Here is a 20,572-nt window from a genome sequence, read left to right as displayed (position 1 = left end):
TGCCCCTGAACAAGGCAGTTAACACACTGTTCCTAGGCTGTCATTGGAAGTAAGAATTTGTTCTTAACTGACTTGCCTAGTTATAAAAGTTAAATAAAATACTCCTTGGCCAGARCGTCCAGTGTGCGCTCTGAACGCTATGAGAATGAAATGCTCTGAATTTAGGAATGGACAATCTGACAAAGCTCTGAATTTACAAACACCCAGAGCACTCTCTGGCACTCCAGAGTGAATTTACAAATGCACCCAATAGTAAGCAGCCTTTCAACGATGCGTTGAGCATGCAATATTGACACTATACTTGAGATAGACCAAGTGAGGGGGAACAAAAGTAAACCTTGAATTTGGAAGTTTAAATTAATCCCTCTGGTTGCAGTGTTGACCAATTTAAAGAAATACCATTGGTTTGTGAATAAAAAGTTTAAGATATTTCATAGGCTGATGTGGAATTTGTTACAGGAAATAATCACTGCCACCTGGTGTGTCACGCGCTGACCTTAGAGATCCTTTTTATGTCTCTATTTTGGTTTGGTCAGGGCGTGAGTTGGGGTGGGCATTCTATGTTTTGTGTTCTATGTTTTATATTTCTGTGTGTTTGGCCGGGTGTGGTTCTCAATCAGAGAGCTGTCTATCGTTGTCTCTGATTGAGAACCATACTTAGGTAGCCTTTTCCCACCTGTGTTTTGTGGGTAGTTGTTTTCTGTTTTGTGTCTGCACCAGACAGAACTGTTTCGGTTTCGTTCGTTCTCTTTGTTGTTTTTGTTATTCAGGTAATGTAATGGGATCAGCTACTGTAACATGTAGCCTTTGAATACGTGCAACTACGTCAACGATTTTAATTGGCTGATACTTAAACAAAAACAACATTTTTCTTTTGTTTGCAAGTATGGCTAGCATGTGTTGTGCTTATTTTACCATTGATATTTTCTAGGCTATTTTGAGAGCATCAGATACTGCTGGAATGTCTACAAATGGCATGTCCATCTTTTTCTTAGAAATTACACTGATCTTTCAAAACATTTATAAAGTATAAAAAGCCCTCAATTATGATTAGCAAAATGGTTTATAAGAATCTATATTAACCATCTTATGAATCATTATTACCTAATTTATAAATGTGTGAATAACTCGCTTACTAACATTTACAAATCTGGGAGTAATGATGAATAAACTACCTTCTAATCCATTATAAATGCATTATTACAATGTGTTATTATGAAGTACTAACAAAAAAGTTACCAGATTATGAAATGATAGGTGGATCATTCCACGAAATTAGTCCCTTTTGTGTAGTGTAACTTGGGGAATTATTTACTTTTATTTCACAATTTTAACATTCTATCATAACCCTTACAACAATGGACCATGGTACTATGGTACTTTCATTCATACATGGTTCTACTATGGTACTTTCACCCATAGCCTTGAAGTATGATGGTACTGTCATTGTACCTAAATATCCACACGGTATGGCATCATTTATACCATGGTATAGATCTTAATCATGGAAATGTACAATGGTTTAAGCTTTGAAGTGTGATGGTACTGCCATGCATCTAAATAATACCATGGTATTGCCTAGTTTATACCATGGTATAGATGTGGATCATGGAAATACCATGGTTTTTAATGCACAATTATGCTAAATGTTACCAAACATTATATGGTCCCATTTTATTAATTGTGTTACCATAGTTCAATGGCAGTATAATGCATTAAATAAATAAACACCCCAAGGTCAAAAGAGGTTGGTTGGTATTATATTGAAGAATTTATATACCAGTATGGGCAAGTTTCTGATAGTCTGAGGCAGGCTACTATTGTTGGTCCTAATTTGTAACATGGAAGAAAAAGGGACATTGTTGGTATGAAAAAGGTGTAATTAATAGTACCTTTTTTTGCTCATGTCTGGGTTCCCTGTGTTGCCTACTTGAAATGTGGGAGAATGTGCGATATATTGTAGCCTAATCTTTATAATTTTGTAATAATTTACAGCATTTATAGTCAAGGGGTGTTGTGCTTGTTTTCGGACAGCAGAGAGAGCCACTCGCTCTAGTGGTTGCTTCGCCCGCTTACGCTACAGTGGCTCTCGCGCTAGCCTGCCTAGTCGGTGAGTCAGTTGAATGAGAGTCATGCCAACTGAACTGAAGAGAGAAGCACCAGATGAACGAAATATTTTGGGCAAAGATGCAAACGTCGGCTAAAGTTAGCTCCAGTCAAGCTAGCCTGTCATGGCGACAGGACCAATGCACGTTCACACAGTGTAAACAAAGGGACACATTGTAACTTGCTGTTTTTAGGGATATTTTGATAATTACATGATAAATGTATCTGTGAGAAGATGATAATTAAAACCTTTTTACAAATATTTGTTTTATTATAACTATTTTTATAATTGTATAAGAGTAGCCAAGTCAGAGCCAACTGAGAACTGTATTGAAGAGATCCACCAGATAAACATCACTATTTTAAATATTCAAAGTTTCAGATCCTTCATTCTTCCTTCATTCTTCTCACCAGTGGCGGTTCTAGCTTGTATGGCTCCCTGGGTTTACCCCCCCCCCCCCCCTCTTCAGCGCCCCCCATCCCAAAAAAGCACCATTCTGCACTAACTGTAATTTTTATTCAGACATTGGAACTCAAATAAATGATCATAACATTTAAAACTATATAAATATACAAATATATACAAAATAAGACTCATAAATATAAAAAAGAAGTAACAAAGACAAATTGAAACAAATTTGTTGAATTGGCACTCGAGCATCAATACATTACCCATCCCCCAACACTGTCAACCAAGCATCAAGACTAAACCAATTCACCTTGGTGGTGTGCAGACTGGTTTTATATTATTCTTAACAATTTCGCACAAACCAGAAAAAAATGCAACTGTCTGTGAAACTATATTCACAGTTATGAATGAATTGTGGTTTATTTGGTAGCATTTCATAGCCTGACTGATTTTAATCATTGCGTTAGTACAAAGTTAGAGGTGCGCTATTTGATAGATTCCCCTACCTTGGGCTTTCAGTGGGGAGACCTGAGGTCAACCTACCCCCGCCACATCTCGTACTTCTGAGTGGGAGACCTTTCCAGGCAGTAGCCTGCCTACCTCACAAACTAGAATCAGGGCACCCACTCCGACAAGGTTAATTGACTATTTAGTATAGCCCACAAAGATCTACGCCACGGCACAACCCAAGGGGGGGCGCCAACCAGACAGGAAGATCACGTCAGTGACTCAACCCACTCAAGTGACGCACCCCTCCTAGGGACGGCATGAAAGAGCACCAGTAAGCCAGTGACTCAGCCCCTGTAATAGGTTAGAGGCAGAGAATCCCAGTGGAGAGAGGGGAACGGCCAGGCAGAGACAGCAAGAGCGGTTCGTTGCACCAGAGCCTTTCCGTTCACCTTCACACTCCTGGCCCAGACTACACTCAATCATATGACCCACGGGAAGAGATAAGTCTTCAGTAAAGACTTAAAGGTTGAGACCGAGTCTGTGTCTCTCACATGGGTAGGCAGACCATTCCATAAAAATGGACATCTGTAGGAGAAAGCCCTGCCTCCAGCTGTTTGCTTAGAAATTCTAGGGACAATTAGGAGGCCTGCGTCTTGTGATTGTAGCGTACGTGTAGGTAGGTATGGCAGGACCAACTCGGAAAGATAGGTAGGAGCAAGCCCATGTAACGCTTTGTAGGTTAACAGTAAAACCTTGAAATCAGCCCTTGCCTTAACAGGAAGCCAGTGTAGGGAGGCTAGCACTGGAGTAATATGATCAAATTTTTTGGTTTTAGTCAGGATTCTAGCAGCCGTATTTAGCACTAACTGAAGTTTATTTAGTGCWTTATCCGGGTAGCCGGAAAGTAGAGCATTGCAGTAGTCTAACCTAGAAGTAACAAAAGCATGGATTAATTTTTCTGCATCATTTTTGGACAGAAAATTTCTGATTTTTGCAATGTTACGTAGATGGAAAAAAGCTGTCCTTGAAACAGTCTTGATATGTTCGTCAAAAGAGAGATCAGGGTCCAGAGTAACGCCCGAGGTCCTTCACAGTTTTATTTGAGACGACTTTACAACCATCAAGATTAATTGTCAGATTCAACAGAAGATCTCTTTGTTTCTTGGGACCTAGAACAAGCATCTCTGTTTTGTCCGAGTTTAAAAGTAGAACGTTTTCAGCCATCCACTTCCTTATGTCTGAAACACAGGCTTCTAGCGAGGGCAATTTTGGGGCTTCACCATGTTTCATTGAAATGTACAGCTGTGTGTCATCCGCATAGCAGAAGAAAGTTAACTTTATGTTTTCGAATGACATCTCCAAGAGGTAAAATATATAGTGAAAACAAWAGTGGTCCTAAAACGGAACCTTGAGGAACACCGAAATGTACAGTTGATTTGTCAGAGGACAAACCATTCACAGAGACAAACTGATATCTTTCCGACAGATAAGATCTAAACCAGGCCAGAACTTGTCAGTGTAGACCAATTTGGAACAAAAATATCATGCAACATTCATTGATTTTGCTGAGTTACAGTTCATATAAGGAAATCGGTTAATTTAATTTAATTTGTTAGGCCCTAATCTATGGATTTCACGACTAGGCAGGGGCGCAGCCTTGGGTGGCCCTGGGAAGGCCCACCCACTGGGGAGCCTGGACCAGCCAATCAGAATTAGTTTTTCCCCACAAACGGGCTTCATTACAGACACAAATACACCTCTGCACCCCCTTTCCCCACTGACAATCCCGCAGGTGAAGAAGCCGGATGTGGAGGTCCTGGGCTGGTGTGGTTACAGGTAGTCTGCGGTTGTGAGGCCAGTTGGACGTATTTCCAAATTCTCAACAATGACGTTGGAGGCGGCTTATGGKAGAGAAATTAGCATTGAATTATCTGGCAACAGCTCTGGTGGACATTCCTGTAATCAGAATACCAATTGCATGCTCCCCCAACTGGCGTTGTGACAACTGCACATTTTAGTGGCCTTTTATTGTCCCCCAGCACAAGGTGCACCTGTGCAATGATCATGCTGTTTAATCAACTTATTGATATGCCAAACCTGTCGGGTGAATGGATTATCTTGACAAAGGATAAAATGCTCACTAACAGGGATGTAAACAAATGTGTGCACAAAATTGTAGAGAAAAAATATAATAATATTTTTGGAAAATTTKGGGAATCTTTATTTCAGTTCATGAAACCAGCACTTTACATGTTGCGTTTATATTTTTGTTCAGTGTAATTTTTGAAAATGTCATAAATAATAAAAAATATATATAATTAACGACAAATCTGGTGTTTCTATGTCAAACAGTTATGTTATATTTCAGTCTTCTGTGATGTATATAAAGTGTAATATTGGGACGTTAACTCAAAATTGAATACATTTCAACTCTATCTGACATGGTACAGGTCTTATTTTTTTAAACCCATAAGCATGTGAGATGTATACTTTTTCCCCCCAAGACTACCAAGAATCACTCTGTGACCCTGATTTAGCCCAGTGTAGTAAAAGGTTAAAACGAGAGTTAAGTTCACGTAACCTTAAAATGAGGGACAGTTTTTTTTTGCCTTCAAATGAATCACTAATCACTTTAAATAAATAATAATCAATAACTAGGCCTTTACAATGGTGGTGAAAACATGGAGAAATGTTGGGGTTAAGTGGGTTAAAATCTTCTTAGAATTCACGTTGGCATTTTATCAAGTATTTATTCATATTTAAAATGAAATGTAAAACATTTTCCATGTGGTCAATATTACTGGGAACCTCTTAATATATTTGTAAATCATTTATATTTAAAATATCAAAGGGACTTGTTATCAGAGATGACGGGCGGCATCGTACACACATCGAAATATAGTCAACAACTAATTCTAAAACACAGAGAAATATAGACATTTCAACGATTTAGACATGACCCTCCCCTGGACTAAATAAAAAAAATACTAAACCTTCCCCCAGACTGAAATCGAAAAAGCATGACCCTCCCCGAAATTCCTCCATGTACCACATTACGTGAATTCCCGAAAGGTCCCTAAGAATATGAACACTTTGCAATATAAAGCCAGTATGATGAAAGCGCATTAAAATGCCTCTCCAGTTTAATTTCCTTGGAGCCCAGTAAACCCTGATTTCCTGCCAGTGTCATGTTGGAACATGTAAATTATGTGCAAATGTTATCGACCAAGTGAACACACTCTACAATCTCTGGCTGTGAGAGATGTACATACTCTGTGGCCTGTTTATTAGGTACACCCACCTAGTACTGGGTTAGACCCCCCTTTGCCTACAGAACAGCCTGACTTCTTTGGGGCATGCATTCTACAAGGTGTCGGAAACGTTCGTTGCTCAATTTGTATCAAGGGACCTAACGTTTGCCAGGAAAACCTTCCCCACACCAGTACACCACCGCCACCAGCCTGTACCATTGACAACAGGCAGGATGGGTCCATGGACTGGGATTTGTCGTACCAGGCAATGTTTTTCCACTCAATTGTCCAGTGTTGGTGATCGGGTGACCACTGGAGCCGCTTCTTGCAACATTCTTGGTAAACTATCGTGCATGAAAAGCCCAGGAGGGCGGCCGTTTCTGAGATGCTGGATCCAGCGTGCCTGGCACCAACGATCACACCATGCTCAAAGTCACTTAGGTCACTTGTTTTGCCCATTCTAACGTTCTATCAAACAGTAACTGAATGCCTCGATGCCTGCTTTATATAGCAAGTCACGGCCACATAATTCACTGTAGGACATTTTTATGAACGGGGTGTTATATCTAATAAACTGTATAGTGTATGTTTGAATGTGAGTGCATCGTGTGTGTCCGTGCCTCCTTGTGTGTGCACGAGTGTGTCCATTCATCCATCCGTATGTGCATGTGTATGTACTGTATGACACGTGTTCGAGGTATGTGTTCATGCTTTGAGTGGTGAATGTGTGTTTGCTTCTTCTCCTATCCTTGGGGAATCACTCTGATGCAAATGGAAGTGCAGGACATGTGGCTTAAATAAGTAATAGCTCTGTGGCTGTTATTAACAAAAGCCAAGCGCTCTGCTTTCACCACTCAACACCAGGTGGCAGTTGGGAGAGCGTGTGACGATGTTCTTTCTATTGCTGCCACTGCTCCTTTGCTGTTGGTCTCTCTGCAGATCAGTACAGCAGCCAGCAAGTCAATAGAATAGCAGAATGGTCATCCAGTTTACACTGTATGGTATTATTTATAGAGGCAGTAATTATGCTCCACTGCACAGATGTGTGTGTGTGTGGGGGGGGGGGGGGGGCTGAGAATAATAAAGGAGGAGCCAAGAATATCAGGCATGAGAAAAAGTGTAAATAATTAAATGAGCAGTCTAGGTACGTTTGCCCCAATTTGGTATTGTCTCAGGAAATTATTATCCCATAGTCAAAGATAATAAAAAAACAGAAATAAAGTATTTTGGATTTAAACAATTTATTTCAGTTCAGTTGTACTGTTTATAAAAGAGTCTGCTTTGATACCAACATATATTTGCATTTCTGTGTGAATGTGTGTCAGTGTCACCTCTAATTCTTGKATAAATGTGTGATATGTGCATTTTAATTTGTGAGGTTGTTTTTAGTACCAATGAATGTGTGTCTGAGTGTGTGTCTGGTTGTTAGTAAGGCAACATGCAGTCTCGTTTCAGATGGCGTCAAAGGGTAAACACTGTAATGGTTTAAAAGACCTGTTTTAGCCAGGAGAGCAGACACAGGGGAGGGGCCAGGGCACATTGTTGAGTGACAGGAGGTGTGGCTTGTATGACTGAACAGTAAAAGCATGACGAATGGGTGGAGAGATTTGTTTCCTCTGAGACCAGATGTATGGGATGTCAAGCAGTGGAGGCTGGTGGGAGGCGCTATAGGAGGATGGGCTCATTGTAATGGCTGGAATGGAATAAATGGAATGACCTGAAACCACGTTTGACTCCGTTCCATATATTCCATTCCAGCCGTTACAATGAGCCCATCCTCCTATAGCGCCTCCCACCAGCCTCCACTGATGTCAAGGTATTTCACCTGTCGACTACTTGCATCCACTTCTGAGGTAGGCCTATATACTGAATCTGTTGGGCCCTTTACACTTTAATCTGATCACATGCAAAAACACCTCAACAGATCTTATTTATTGCCTTTCATTGCAACTAGTCAAACAAATTATAAAGGCCATTGCAAACTCCTGATGTAACCTTTCTCTCTTTGATAACTCTTTAATTGCAGACCCAGGTTTGAGGGGAAAGACAGCTGGAAACACCAGACAGTATCTTTTTGAGATACATAGTTCCCTGTATGTACTGCAGCCCCATTGAAGGTGTGAGACTGGGTAACGTGATAGGTCACGTGAATATGGGGAGTAAACAGACAATATGATACTGTTAACCCATAACTCCACTTTCACTCTGACCCCTGATCTGTCATAATAAGGGGATGTCAGGCATTAAGACACAAGGGGTTAAATATACACAGACTTCAAACACATATTAATCAACAGACCTGACTAAAGCATACACTGATATAAGTACATCATAAGTACATCTACAGTATAAGTACAGGTGTTGTGTTAGATGACAGCGTGAACACTACCAGTAAGTCTCACATTGCCGAACCTCATGGGGAGAAAAAAATATATTGTTCTTTCTCAACGTTGTGGTGTATATGCGTGTGTGTACTGTATGTGTGGTAAGGTGATCTTGAGTGGGCACAGAGGATGGTGGGTGAGGATGGTCACAGTGGTAAGGTGGGTAAATGTCGGGGATGAGGTATATGGACGGTAAAGGCATTAGGGTAGGAATGTGTAGAGTGTTTATGGTGAGGGTTGTTTTGGCTGGGGAGGATCTTTTCAAATTTTTTGTTTCCATCGAGTCACACAAAGAAAGCATCAGAGAGGAGACGCTGGGGGCAGTAAGGTTCCCCAGGACCCTATGAGGTGACGATGGGAGACGCAGGACAAGCAGCAGCTCTTCTAAAACAGAAGACGAGGGAGGCCGCTGCTGATCACTGAGGTCAGGACCAACACTCCTGAGAGAGAGAGAGAGAACATTTTAAATATTGTGAGTGAGAGAAGCAGAAGTAACAGATTTCTGCTGCAGATGTATTCATCAAAATGGACTAGCCAACATGTGCGTTTTGGCAGAGTAGTGGATTATCTGGCAGCTTTGGTGCCACCCTAATTTTCGGTCCCCATGTATTAAAAGGTGTGCTTTCAATTTATGAGAACATGTAGTTCCTGCATTAGGATATGGTTGACTGATACCCAGGTGTRAAAAATCCCCTAGCTCACATCTAGCCCCATACCTGTCACTGTATGTCCATTATGACTCTGTGCGCTGAGGCTTTTTGCCATGGCCCTTAAAGTTAAACGCTTTACCTTTACATATCAGTAGATCGCCTGCTGTTATTTGGACACAGCATCAAATGTCACAGCAATTTTAGGACTCCCTCAAGCACATCAAATTAACATATCGCTATTTCAAGAGGATATACCACCTTGCCCCCTGACTATACGTAAACATTTGCACATAAATATGTCAACGCACACACACAGAACCCACCCCTCTATACAAGTACAAACACACACTCACCTACTGTCCGGCCTGCTCAGCTCCCTGTGAGAAGTCACTCTGTGTGGCACAAACAAAGAAAGCGGATTAGCATCATCTCTACTACTACTACTTCTCCAGCCGCCCATGCTGCTACAGAGGAGGATGGCGATGACAACTTCCTCTGATGTAATCTCCAGCTGAGCATGTGAGTAATGGATTTGGAGGAGGGTTAAGCTGGAGAGAAAGAGAGATGTTAGTGTTTTCAAACCACGGTTCTGGTTAATCGACATGCACAGGCACCTCTTTAGTACGGTAGTTATGGCTTCAGTGGCAGACAATGCATTGAGATATCAGGGGCTCAGGCACTCAGGAGAAAAGATCTTTGATAGTTTCCTCAGTTGATTCATGCCCAACAATTACCATCGCAATCATCTCTGTATTAGGGTAGAAATTATCATTCTGACTCCCGGCATGGAATTAGSATATTAGTTTGGTGAATAGTCTGGAGTTTGATTGTGATTATTCATGGAAGTAGCAATATTCCCTGATTTGGTTATAGAAATGTTAATATGATGTTATTGCTGTGGGAATAATTATGAGCTCAATCACCAATATAATTATTCTTATGATTAGAATTGGTGGGTAATCATTCTAGCAAGAAGTTGCCGCAATCATGTCCTTACCACATTCTATAACAGTGACTGAAAATGTGATGAGGATGATTTGTGCCATATCATAGTATGTCTACGGTTGTTTACTTTGATCTTGCCTCTACTGTACTCTCCTACAAAAGGCTTTTTAGTGCCTTTGAAAATGAACATATAATAGAGCCGGGAGAGAGATGGAGCGATAGGAGATTGAAAAAGGAAGGGGGTTGATTGCCTGCTGCGGTGAGGAGCGATGGAGAGATTGTTAGGGCTGTGGATTTAATTACAGATGGATCTTGCTTTATATTACAAAGAGCCTGAGAGAAGAAAGGACACACACATGTGCACACACGCACACCGGCACACGTACACTCACGCATGCCTGCATGTTCACCGACACCCACAAACAAGAACAAAGAACATATTTCAATTGAGTGGAATTAAGTAATGCTATCAATATGCTGCTAACAAACAAAGATGTTGTCCCAGAGTACACTCCATCTGTCCTGCAGCCATAGAGCCCAACCTGCTGGGTCAGAGGCAGGAGAAGCATGTTAATGTAGCGGGGACACCGCCATCTTTACTGCACTACAAATGACCACAACATACTGGAGGGCAGCTTTTAAATGAACCTTCATCAATTTCATATTTGAAAGGGATCTATACTSTACCTTTTAAATTCATTTATATTCATAGCATTTTTTCAATGGTCTGTATTCTTTAGAATTCATTTTATGATTTGGGGCTTGTTTTTGCAAATTTTTTCTCAATGGGGCTGATTCAGATTTAGGAAATGTACTCTTTTCCTACACACTTCTCTTGTGTTTGATATTCAGACTCTGCAGGTGTGGCAAACCTTGCGCGCTCTGAATACATTTCATTCAATCGCTAAAAACCCACTTGCTGGCCAACAGATCTTCTCATTGAGTTTTCATTCAGTAGAGTTTTCAGTACATTTATCTTAAGCCATGATATGATGTACCTTTTTAAGTTAGAATTTTTTCGACACTCACTAGAATATATAGAGAGAAAGGGTTCCGGATATTAGAGATCATTGCTAGAAAGCCATCTAAATATATGCATATTCGTCTTAGTTTCAGCACCAATTGGTAGATAAAACAATACTAATTTTGTAGATTATTTAGGTTTAGGAAATTATTTTTGAATCATACAGGTTTGAAGAGCCTTTAAGCACGAAAGAAAGAAAACAGTAGTTTGATTCATTCTGAAAATGTCCACATTTAGTTTTTCAACCCATGGTAATGTAGGAAGAAGTGTACAAATGAAGGTAAACGAAACAATGTAATTAAATGGACTGATAATGTAGGCTATACCAACTGAAGGGAACTAACAGTAAATTGGCAGTTGAATATGTGGTTATTAGGCCTGCAGATGGTCGATACTGATAGTGGTTAATATTTAACATGATAATTAAGACATAGTAATAAAAAATAAAAAATAAATGACATTTGAGAGTGCCCATCTCTGCAAGGTAGAAGGCCATACAAATTCTGCATAATGGCAGAGCGTTTCTTAAACTTTACTGTGGGAAAGTTGATATCCTTCAGTTTTCTGCCATATGACAAGTGTCATTTGTATGTATAATTCCCTTATCCAAACGCATTACTCATTCACCTCTTATCAAGTTGTAAATTATAGTGCATGTAGAATGGTGTTATTTCTATCGGAAAAAAAGGAGATACTTTTTCCGCATGGACCCGGCAGGTTCGCTAGACCTTATTCATGGTTTCCTTGCGCGTAAAAATTCAGTCAAGGTCAGAATAGGGTGTAGCTGTAGACACACTGCATTTATTCCATCTCCACCCCAAACTAATAGCGTTTGAATAGCATGCTATTCTCATGCTTAAATTCAAGGTCAGAAAACGCATAGAGAGAAAAGTGCATGAAAAGGAAATTACGTTCCATATCCCCACGTTTCACGTGGGTTGGAATTCTACCCAGTGTGAACATACACTCACAGCTTGAGGAAATATTTACTCATTTGGAGCTGAGCAGTCGCACATCCATCTGTCCTCCTTCAAGCCAACCAGCACCCAAACACCACTGTAGCCTACCAGCCAGCATCTACCTTGACTGCTAATTACTGCATATGAAGTCATGGTGCTTCAATCATAAGGCAATAAAGGCAGCAAGCATCATGCAGAGCATTCATTCATTTGTTTGTGCTACTAAACTCTCCACCACACACCCCTTCCAAACCAGAACCAGCCACCTCAGTTACAGCTTCTTCCTGTCCCTGTTCCTGCCAGACACCCCAGTTATGGGTGGAAAGAGAAGAAACAATACAAGTTACCAACAACACTCACAGACCAGAAATGTCCAAGTAGGCTTTGATCCTTTAACTCAGCATTCCTTATAACTGACAAGAAATTTGCACACAAGTCAACTTCGAACAATCAGTGTTTTTGACCAGGATAAGATTGCTGATAGAAGTGTTGAACACTCCTCTCCTGGAATCCCAAGGCTGATCTCAACTCTGTTATAACTAGGGTTGCAAAGGGGAGGGTATAATACTGGAAACTTTTGAAGTTTACCAGTAAACTACCAGAATTTTGGGAACGTTCAAGGAATATGACATTTTATCAGATGACATCTAGTGGCCTTTTTGGGTACTTCAGAGCATTTTGTAAGTAACCATCTGTCTTATAAAACCCTACCAAACGTAACATATCATACTAATTTGGATGTCCCCGGATTTATATTTACTTTGTTATGTCTAGTCTATGAAACCAGGCTGTGGGGTCAAACTGGTGAGAGTTGTGAAAAAAGACAATAGTTAGAAGAGTGCCATTGTTGATTATATGCTTCTTTCATTCATTAGGCTATTTTCTCTTGAACCCTATGGTCTATCCACTTGAAACTCATGGACAATATGGACTCATATGTATAGAACATAAAAAGGAATACTATAAACTAATGCATTCTGTATACGTTATTCAAGTATAAATTACCAAAGTTACCATACATGACCTGTTAATTACCGATAGCTTTGCAACCCTAGTTATAACTGTATATGGCTTTAATTCAACCACCTCCAACCGACCAGCCCACAGTTCCCTGTAGAGGAGAGGAGTTTGTCATCTTCACAATATGAAAAGGCAGGATGTGACACACCTGGTTCACCAATCCGGAGTTCACCGCCACATTCTCCAACCCCTCCACTGTTTGCTGAGACAGCTCATTGGCCCCGGCGACCGTTGCGTCCCCGACAATATTGGCCTGGTCAGTCGTTCTCTGGGCCACTGGGAAAAGGGGACAGGGAGTTGTCATACTCTGTCCTTGGACCAATGTTTCTCCTCAGAATTTGGTACGTGAAAAAACCTGTGTGAGTCTGATCCCTGTATAGTTAGAAATGTAATGCAGTGTATTTTCTGTGGGTAGTGTTGCGCTTACCTGTGTTCACACCTGCTACCATCCCGTCCTTTGTCTTGTTCCCTGTAGAAGAGAGAAACAACCTTCTCAAAAGGAGGTAGATGATTTATGTTTAAATAGCGTTTCTCAAACTCAAAGCGTTTAACATTGGATGGGGGTAACTCACCCCTTCCACTATCAATGCAACCAAAATCATTTGGTAACATGGAATAGCTCAGTAAGGACACCAAGTGTTGTACAATATACTATACACTCCACTCCCGATTTATTTGGACAGTGAAGCTAAAACGTTTAATTTGGCTCTATACTCCAGCATTTTGGATTTGAGATCAAATGTTTCATATGAGGCAAGAGTACAGAATGTCACCTTTTATTTTAGGTTATGTTCATACAATACACAAAGTTTAGTATTTGGTCCCATATTCCTAGCACCCAATGACTACGTCAAGCTTGTGACTCTGCAAACTTGTTGGATGCATTTGCAGTTTGTTTTGTTTGTGTTTCAGATTATTTTGTGACCAAAATAGAAATKAATGGTAAGTAATGTATTGTGTCATTTTGTAGTCACTTTTATTGTAAATAAGAATAGAATATGTTTCTGATCACTTCTCCATGAATGCTACCATGATTATGGATAATCATGAAGGAAAGTCACAGAGGCACAAAGATCATACCTCCAAGACAAGCTAACCTCTCACTATTACCAATAACAGGGGAGGTTAGCATTTTATATCATACCTCCAAGACATGCTAACCTCTCACCATTACCAATAACAGGGGAGGTTAGCATTTTATATATACCTCCAAGAAATATGCTAACCTCTCACCATTACCAAAACAGGGGAGTTAGCATTTTATATCATACCTCCAAACAAGCTAACTTCCTCACCATTACCAATAACAGGGAAGGTTAGCATTTTATATCAATACCTCCAGACATGCTAACCTCTCACCATTACCAATAACAGGGGAGGTTAGCATTTTATATCATACCTCCAAGACATGCTAACCTCTCACCATTACCAAATAACAGGGGAGGTTAGCATTTTATATCATACCTCCAAGACATGCTAACCTCTCACCATTACCCAATAACAGGGGAGGTTAGCATTTTATATCATACCTCCAAGACATGCTAACCTCTCACCATTACCAATAACAGGGGAGGTTAGCATTTTCTGGCGTATGATATTTATGCCTCTGTAATTTTCTTACTCATCATATTAACAAAACATTATTCATATACACAAACTGTAAAGGAATCCAACAAGTTTGTAGAGTCACAAGCTTGATGTAATCATTGCGTGCTAGGAATTAATCCACATATACGTTCATTTGTACAAATACTTAAAACACCTTCAAATGGAGGGGAAGTGGAGTGGGGGATACCTAGTCAGTTGTACAGATGAATGCCTTCAACTGAAATGTGTCTTCCACATTTAACCCAACCCCTCTGAATCAGAGAGGTGCGGGGGACTGCCATAATCGACATTCACATCTTCGGCGCCCGGGGAACAGTGGGTTAACTGCCTTTCTCGGACTATATTCATAAAAATGCTTTCATTTCTAAATAACAAATATGTATGAAAATACCCTCAAATAAAAGGTGACATTCTGTACTGCCGACTCATGAAACATTTGATCTCAAATCCAAAATGAGTATAGAGCTAAATTAAAAGTTTTACCTTTACTGTCCAAATAAATATGTAGAGAAGTGTACAAGCCCGATCAACATCTACAGGCTTCCCTAACACTTCAATACTTAATGATTTGGGCACAGAAACAGTCTCCCTCTCTCATGGTTATTTTATAGGGCCAGATCCTTGGTGTCTGTTTAAAGACCAATGGGTTCTGCTCAGCTGGTCCAGTACTGTCTGTTCTCTCCCATTCTCTCTGGGCCCTTTGGAGCTCAGCCCATCTCTGCCTCACAAAGACTCCTTGAGGAAAGAAAAGGTCAGTCATTCCACCAGCCACAGAACTGTATGGGTCGAGTCCTGCTGGCCAGCCAAACCCACTCAACGTTCTCAAAACAACTGGCATGGAGCATTGGAGTGGATTTCTCCCTGCCTCCCTCCCTCCCTCCCTCCCTCCCTCCCTCCCTCCCACTCAAATCACCAACACAACAAGCCTTACTCTGTTCTCCCTTCTGACCCTTTGAGCCGGGAGACGTGTTTGAAAGTCCCTCCCAGTCCCCACACATAAACACATTTCTCTTGTCAAGCGTGTCATTGTTATTGTATTCCCTTCACGACAATGGGCTAATTTAGTACTGGCGACGTAGAAATTGCCATGGGCTAAAGTCCTCCTGTCCTATGTAGAACACAGACAAACACAGACAGACACAGGAGCCAGGCTATTGTATTGTCAATGCTGTAATCAATACAGAGGAGGTAATATCGCCAAGCAACTATCGACGTTGTAACATGGTCAGTTTTGTGAGGAATCGAACAATCTGTGGTTACAAATACTTCCTCTGCAGCTGAGATGGTAGATACTGATAGTATAAYACATGACTACACACCCACAAAACACAATGTTAGAGTGATTACGAGCAAAGATAACAACTGAAATACAGCACCTCATTGTCTCATAAGAACGTGATAGCATCTTTGATTTTGTATGTAGTAATCTCTGCACCCAGAACCAGATTTCACATGCACGCTGGMAAGCTAATTGTTGAGTCTGTCACAAGAGAGATATTTAGCATCACATGAACGCCACACTGCACAACAATTATGTGTTTAGGTTGTTCATTTGAGATTGGTTCCATTGCATCTCTCTCTGATTAATTTACACTGTCGTAGTCTAGATTTCCTGACATCCTGCTATTTTAAAATGACACTTCTGTCAGAGACAGAAAAGGAAGTGAGACCAGAGGGAGAGAGAACAAAATGGCTAAGTGAATGTGGTGCTGAATGGAGAGCGGCACAATCCAGACATAATGGGATGATTACATACATACGAAGGTAACTCTGACCTCTCATCTGTGATTTTACCTCCCTCTTTCTCCCGCCCCTCCTCACACTCACCATCCTGTAGCACTGGGCCTCGTGAGTCTGCCACACACCCAGGAGCATCAGGCACACACACACTCTAAGGATTAGCACTCAGTGTAGATAGAGAGGCAGCAGATCAGGGACAGGGGGGGATTTGAGACGGTTCTCCTCTTTAAAAAAAATCCTAATCCATTCTCTCTCATACCGTAGATGACTCAGACAGTAAAGTGCTTGATGGAGGCCTGGTGGGCCTTTGCTGTGTGTCAGTACGCTCAGCACGCTCCACTGCTCCGACAGCACTGTCTCAGGGCACTCCCTCTTTTCTTAGCCCCGCAGCTAGCTCCCCTGGTAGGGCACTGGGCTCTCTCTATGGGTGTATGGCTGTCTATGTATATCTGCTTGCCTTTCCGGAGTAGAATGCTGCCACTCTTTTAGCCGTCACTCCAATCTCTGCCACCCCCACCTCCTTCATCCCACCACCACCCCACAGTCTACTTATCAGTGCTATCTGTCTGTCAGGATCGCTCACTGAGAAGAGATACAGGCAGTGAAGGAGAGCCACTGTCTCAAGACTGACAGTTGTTTGATCATAGAAAGGCAGATCTGACTGTCCCAGCCACAGTAAGTCCAGTGATGTATTTGGATGGGTATACAGGGATTCACACTTTGACAGGGATGGGGGGATTGGTACGCTGCATTGGCTTTCAGACGAAGGGGAGAGAACGACAAAGATTCAAAAAAGGAGACAAAAATGAAGCTGATAAGATATGACTGAGCAGTAATGTTAGAGGTCAGATGATCTCTTTACAGCGCTGTGAAGATCAATAAACCAGTGAAATGTGATGGGCCCTGCCCTCTGTGGCCAAATGGCTCCACCAGGTCCTTCAGCAGAACAGGGTGGATCCCCTGTGGTGGGGATGATTTTTGATTAATGGATAAGGATGGATACAGCCACCTCCTCTGTCTTTGCTTATTGACAGCCAATGAATGAGAATCCCACTAACTGTAATTATTGGAATCTGAGAGTGCGCCACCCATTCATTCATTCTCTCGTTACCTCATTCTCATGATCTCTTTTTCATTTTCTCTCTCTTCCTTTCGCTTCTCCCCTCCTTTTACCGGAAATGAAACTAGGAATCAGATGACTCCCAAATGTTCCATTCATTTGTTTATCGTTTCCCTCTCTTCCCTTTCCTCTTCTCCAGGTTGTCATCGCTGTAACAGGGTCACATGGCATTAAAGCGGTGAGAGACAGGGTCATGTTTCAGCGTTCTGTATGAATCTGTGTATGATTCAGTGTTCTAATGTGCCAGTGTTCTCTCGATGTCTCAGTGTTCTGTATGTGTTAGTGGTGCTCAGGGCTGCTGAACTGGCCTGTGCTGGGTTGGGTGGGGTTGGGCTGACGGGGGGTTCTGACCATGGGGCGAGCTGCATTAGTCACGCTCCGAGACGCCCATGATAAATCTCACTGCTGCAGCAGGCAGACAGGCAGGCGGGTGGGTGGCATAGCAGATTCACAGACCCCTCCCTCTCACCCCGGTACCACCATATTGTACTATCACACATACAAGCTAACAAGCACATACACACCCATCTAAATATGTGAAAACACACATATCTGTTCAGCTTGATAACACTGAGCAATATTATAGTACAATCACCTCCCCTGCTCTAAAATGTGTGTGTGTCACATGTAGAGAGATAGGAGATTGCATATCATTTATATGACCATCAATATTATTGACAATATTTTGTTGGCCATTATCCACTACATAATGCATAGAGTACCTCAGCACTGCTCAACCAGACTTTTCCTCTTTAATTAGAACATCTTGTGCCTGAGGCATGTGCAAATAAATATATATCTTCCTCTACCTTTCTTCCTCCTTTTTCTGCTTTTCTCCATTCTCTTGCCCCTCTCCTTCGGTCCTTCGTCATCTTTCTCTTTTTCTTGTTCAAAATTCCCTCCCGCTCTCTACAGTATCTATGTTTCCAACACTAGTAAGATTTAGCACATGCACTGCCTGGATGTCGATCCCATTTTATTCAAACCTCGCAGACAGACTAGTGCACTCACCCATCAAAAAACAAGCACAGCAGGCAAGCGTCATAGGATCAAAATGTAAACCAGATTATCCCACATAAAAACTGTGATGTACTATTTTCAGCTAACCACCTCTGTCTATCCTCCACACCCTTTACCATCACTCCTGTACTCACCCACATACATGACTCCCTCCTTAGTTTTGGCAGCTGCCTCCTCCACCCCTGCCTTGGTCTTCTCCGCTGCTGCCACGACGCCCTCCTTGGCCATTGAGAATCCTTTCTTCAGTGCATCCATGCTGGTCTGCTGCTACGGGGCTGTGTCTTTTAGCTGGCTCTGGCTGCGTCTTGGAGCTGGTCGATTAAGCTGCTCGGTGTGCCTGTCTGCGTGTGCGTCTGTGTGTGTGTGAGCGTGCCTGTGAGTCTGTATCTCTGCGTGTTGGGTGTGTGAGTGTGCGAGCGTACGTGCATGCGCTGCTCTTATGAGAGAGCGGGGCTGGACTGATCTGTACTGTTGAGGCAGATTGGAACACCCTCAACAAGGAGAGTAGCTGAGCGAATGAGAGGGAGAGAGGGAGGGGAGAGAGATGGAGAGGCTGGGAGAGAGGGATGGAAAGAGATGGGAGAGAAGAGGTAGAAAAAGAGAGAGCAAGTGGGTGAGGAGCAGAAATGCAGAGATGGATTCCACAAGACGCTGCTGTATTTCTCAGTTATGCTCCCTACGCCATTTCTTCTGCTATCGTGCACACAGAGGCAAATACAAATAGGATTAGTTCAAGAATGGATTTATCTGTGTGTCAACCCTGGAATGACACCTTTTCCATTTTATTCAACACCAAAACTGTAGTTATTATGTGGATTATAATTAATGGTACTTTTTGTAGGGGTTGATAATTTTTTTTGTAAGGGAAAATCAAGTCTGACATTTCAAAGTGGAAATTCCAAATTTAAGAAGCCTTTTTAAACCTCTAGTAAACTACAAGTAAAAAATGTTCTGCATTGTAGGAATGTTCTCCTGCAACAGGGTGATCAAATTAAGATCCTACATCTGTATTGTACATACTGTACATCCCACTACGCATAATGCATAGCCGGTACATATGTAGGATCTTAATTTGATCACTCTTTTGTTGCTAAGAATTTTCCTGTAGATGAGCTTCGTGATTGACATAAATTCACTGAAAACCCACACTAACACATGGTTATATTAACAGTATTGCACTTTTCATGTAGCCTATTTTTGGCCAGCTAATAGCCTAACCACCGATCAAGCAACATTATGGACCAAATATTCAAATACTGTTGCTGCAGGATTATTCTTGCTGTGACAATATATGTCAAATTAAGATCCTACATCTGTTTATACACCACACTCGACACTTACTCGTACATTGATCAGCAGGTTTCTCCCTGGAAATTGAGATGCCACTGTGATCTCTCATAGTAATAATAATAATAATAATACAGAAAACCATACAGGCAACTAATGAGATGTGTGTGGTCGCTCAACCGTATTGGATCTCATTAGCAGCAAGAGGACTGGGAGGGGGAATGGATCATGAAGCCCAGAGCTATAATTAGCGCTTGTGAAGCTAGTTACACATGGCTGCTAAAGCACATCCATTCAATACACACAGCATCCCCCCACTCTACATCAAAGTGAATGGCAGAGGGCCCTTTTAAGATTGCCTGACCTGTAAAAGCTATCCATACTCATGGTGCAGATAAAGTATTTTTAGAGATACAGCTATATAAATATACAGTAGTATCATTGTATATGTACATATGCTTCAGTTTAATACAGCTCAGGACTTTCTATAAGGAGAGTGCTGTAGTGCCGTTGAGGGAAACATTCAAACAGGGTTTATGGTCATCATGACTTGATGTTCTATCAGAGAAACACAACTTGTTATTGATGTCGGCTGCACT

The 20,572-nt window shown here is 41.5% G+C and overlaps 1 protein-coding gene across 3 annotated transcripts; it reads right to left on the bottom strand.

Annotated features, from left to right (window-relative positions):
• Window positions 1-7,440: 7,440 nt before the first annotated feature.
• Window positions 7,441-19,218, bottom strand: LOC112080796 (synuclein-like). Of its 3 annotated transcripts, none has more exons than XM_024146706.2 (6): window positions 18,821-19,218; window positions 13,626-13,667; window positions 13,347-13,474; window positions 12,421-12,474; window positions 9,604-9,642; window positions 7,441-9,040 (listed from the first exon to the last, which is right to left on the bottom strand). In XM_024146706.2, the coding sequence occupies exons 1-5, from the start codon at window positions 18,939-18,941 to the stop codon at window positions 9,604-9,606; spliced, it is 384 nt and encodes a 127-aa protein (XP_024002474.1). In that variant the 5' UTR covers window positions 18,942-19,218; the 3' UTR covers window positions 7,441-9,040. The 3 variants fall into 3 exon arrangements, with proteins under 3 accessions (XP_024002474.1, XP_024002475.1, XP_024002476.1); XM_024146707.2 differs by having other exon boundaries at window positions 12,445-12,474; XM_024146708.2 differs by lacking the exon at window positions 12,421-12,474 and having other exon boundaries at window positions 18,821-19,209.
• Between the last annotated feature and the right edge of the window lie 1,354 nt (window positions 19,219-20,572).

Source organism: Salvelinus sp. IW2-2015, unplaced genomic scaffold (genome assembly GCF_002910315.2).
Source record: "Salvelinus sp. IW2-2015 unplaced genomic scaffold, ASM291031v2 Un_scaffold16510, whole genome shotgun sequence".
In the NCBI taxonomy this organism is placed as follows: Eukaryota; Metazoa; Chordata; class Actinopteri; order Salmoniformes; family Salmonidae; genus Salvelinus; species Salvelinus sp. IW2-2015.
The sequence above is the reverse complement of the archived record's forward strand: the minus strand, read 5'-3'. Positions and strand labels throughout refer to the sequence as shown.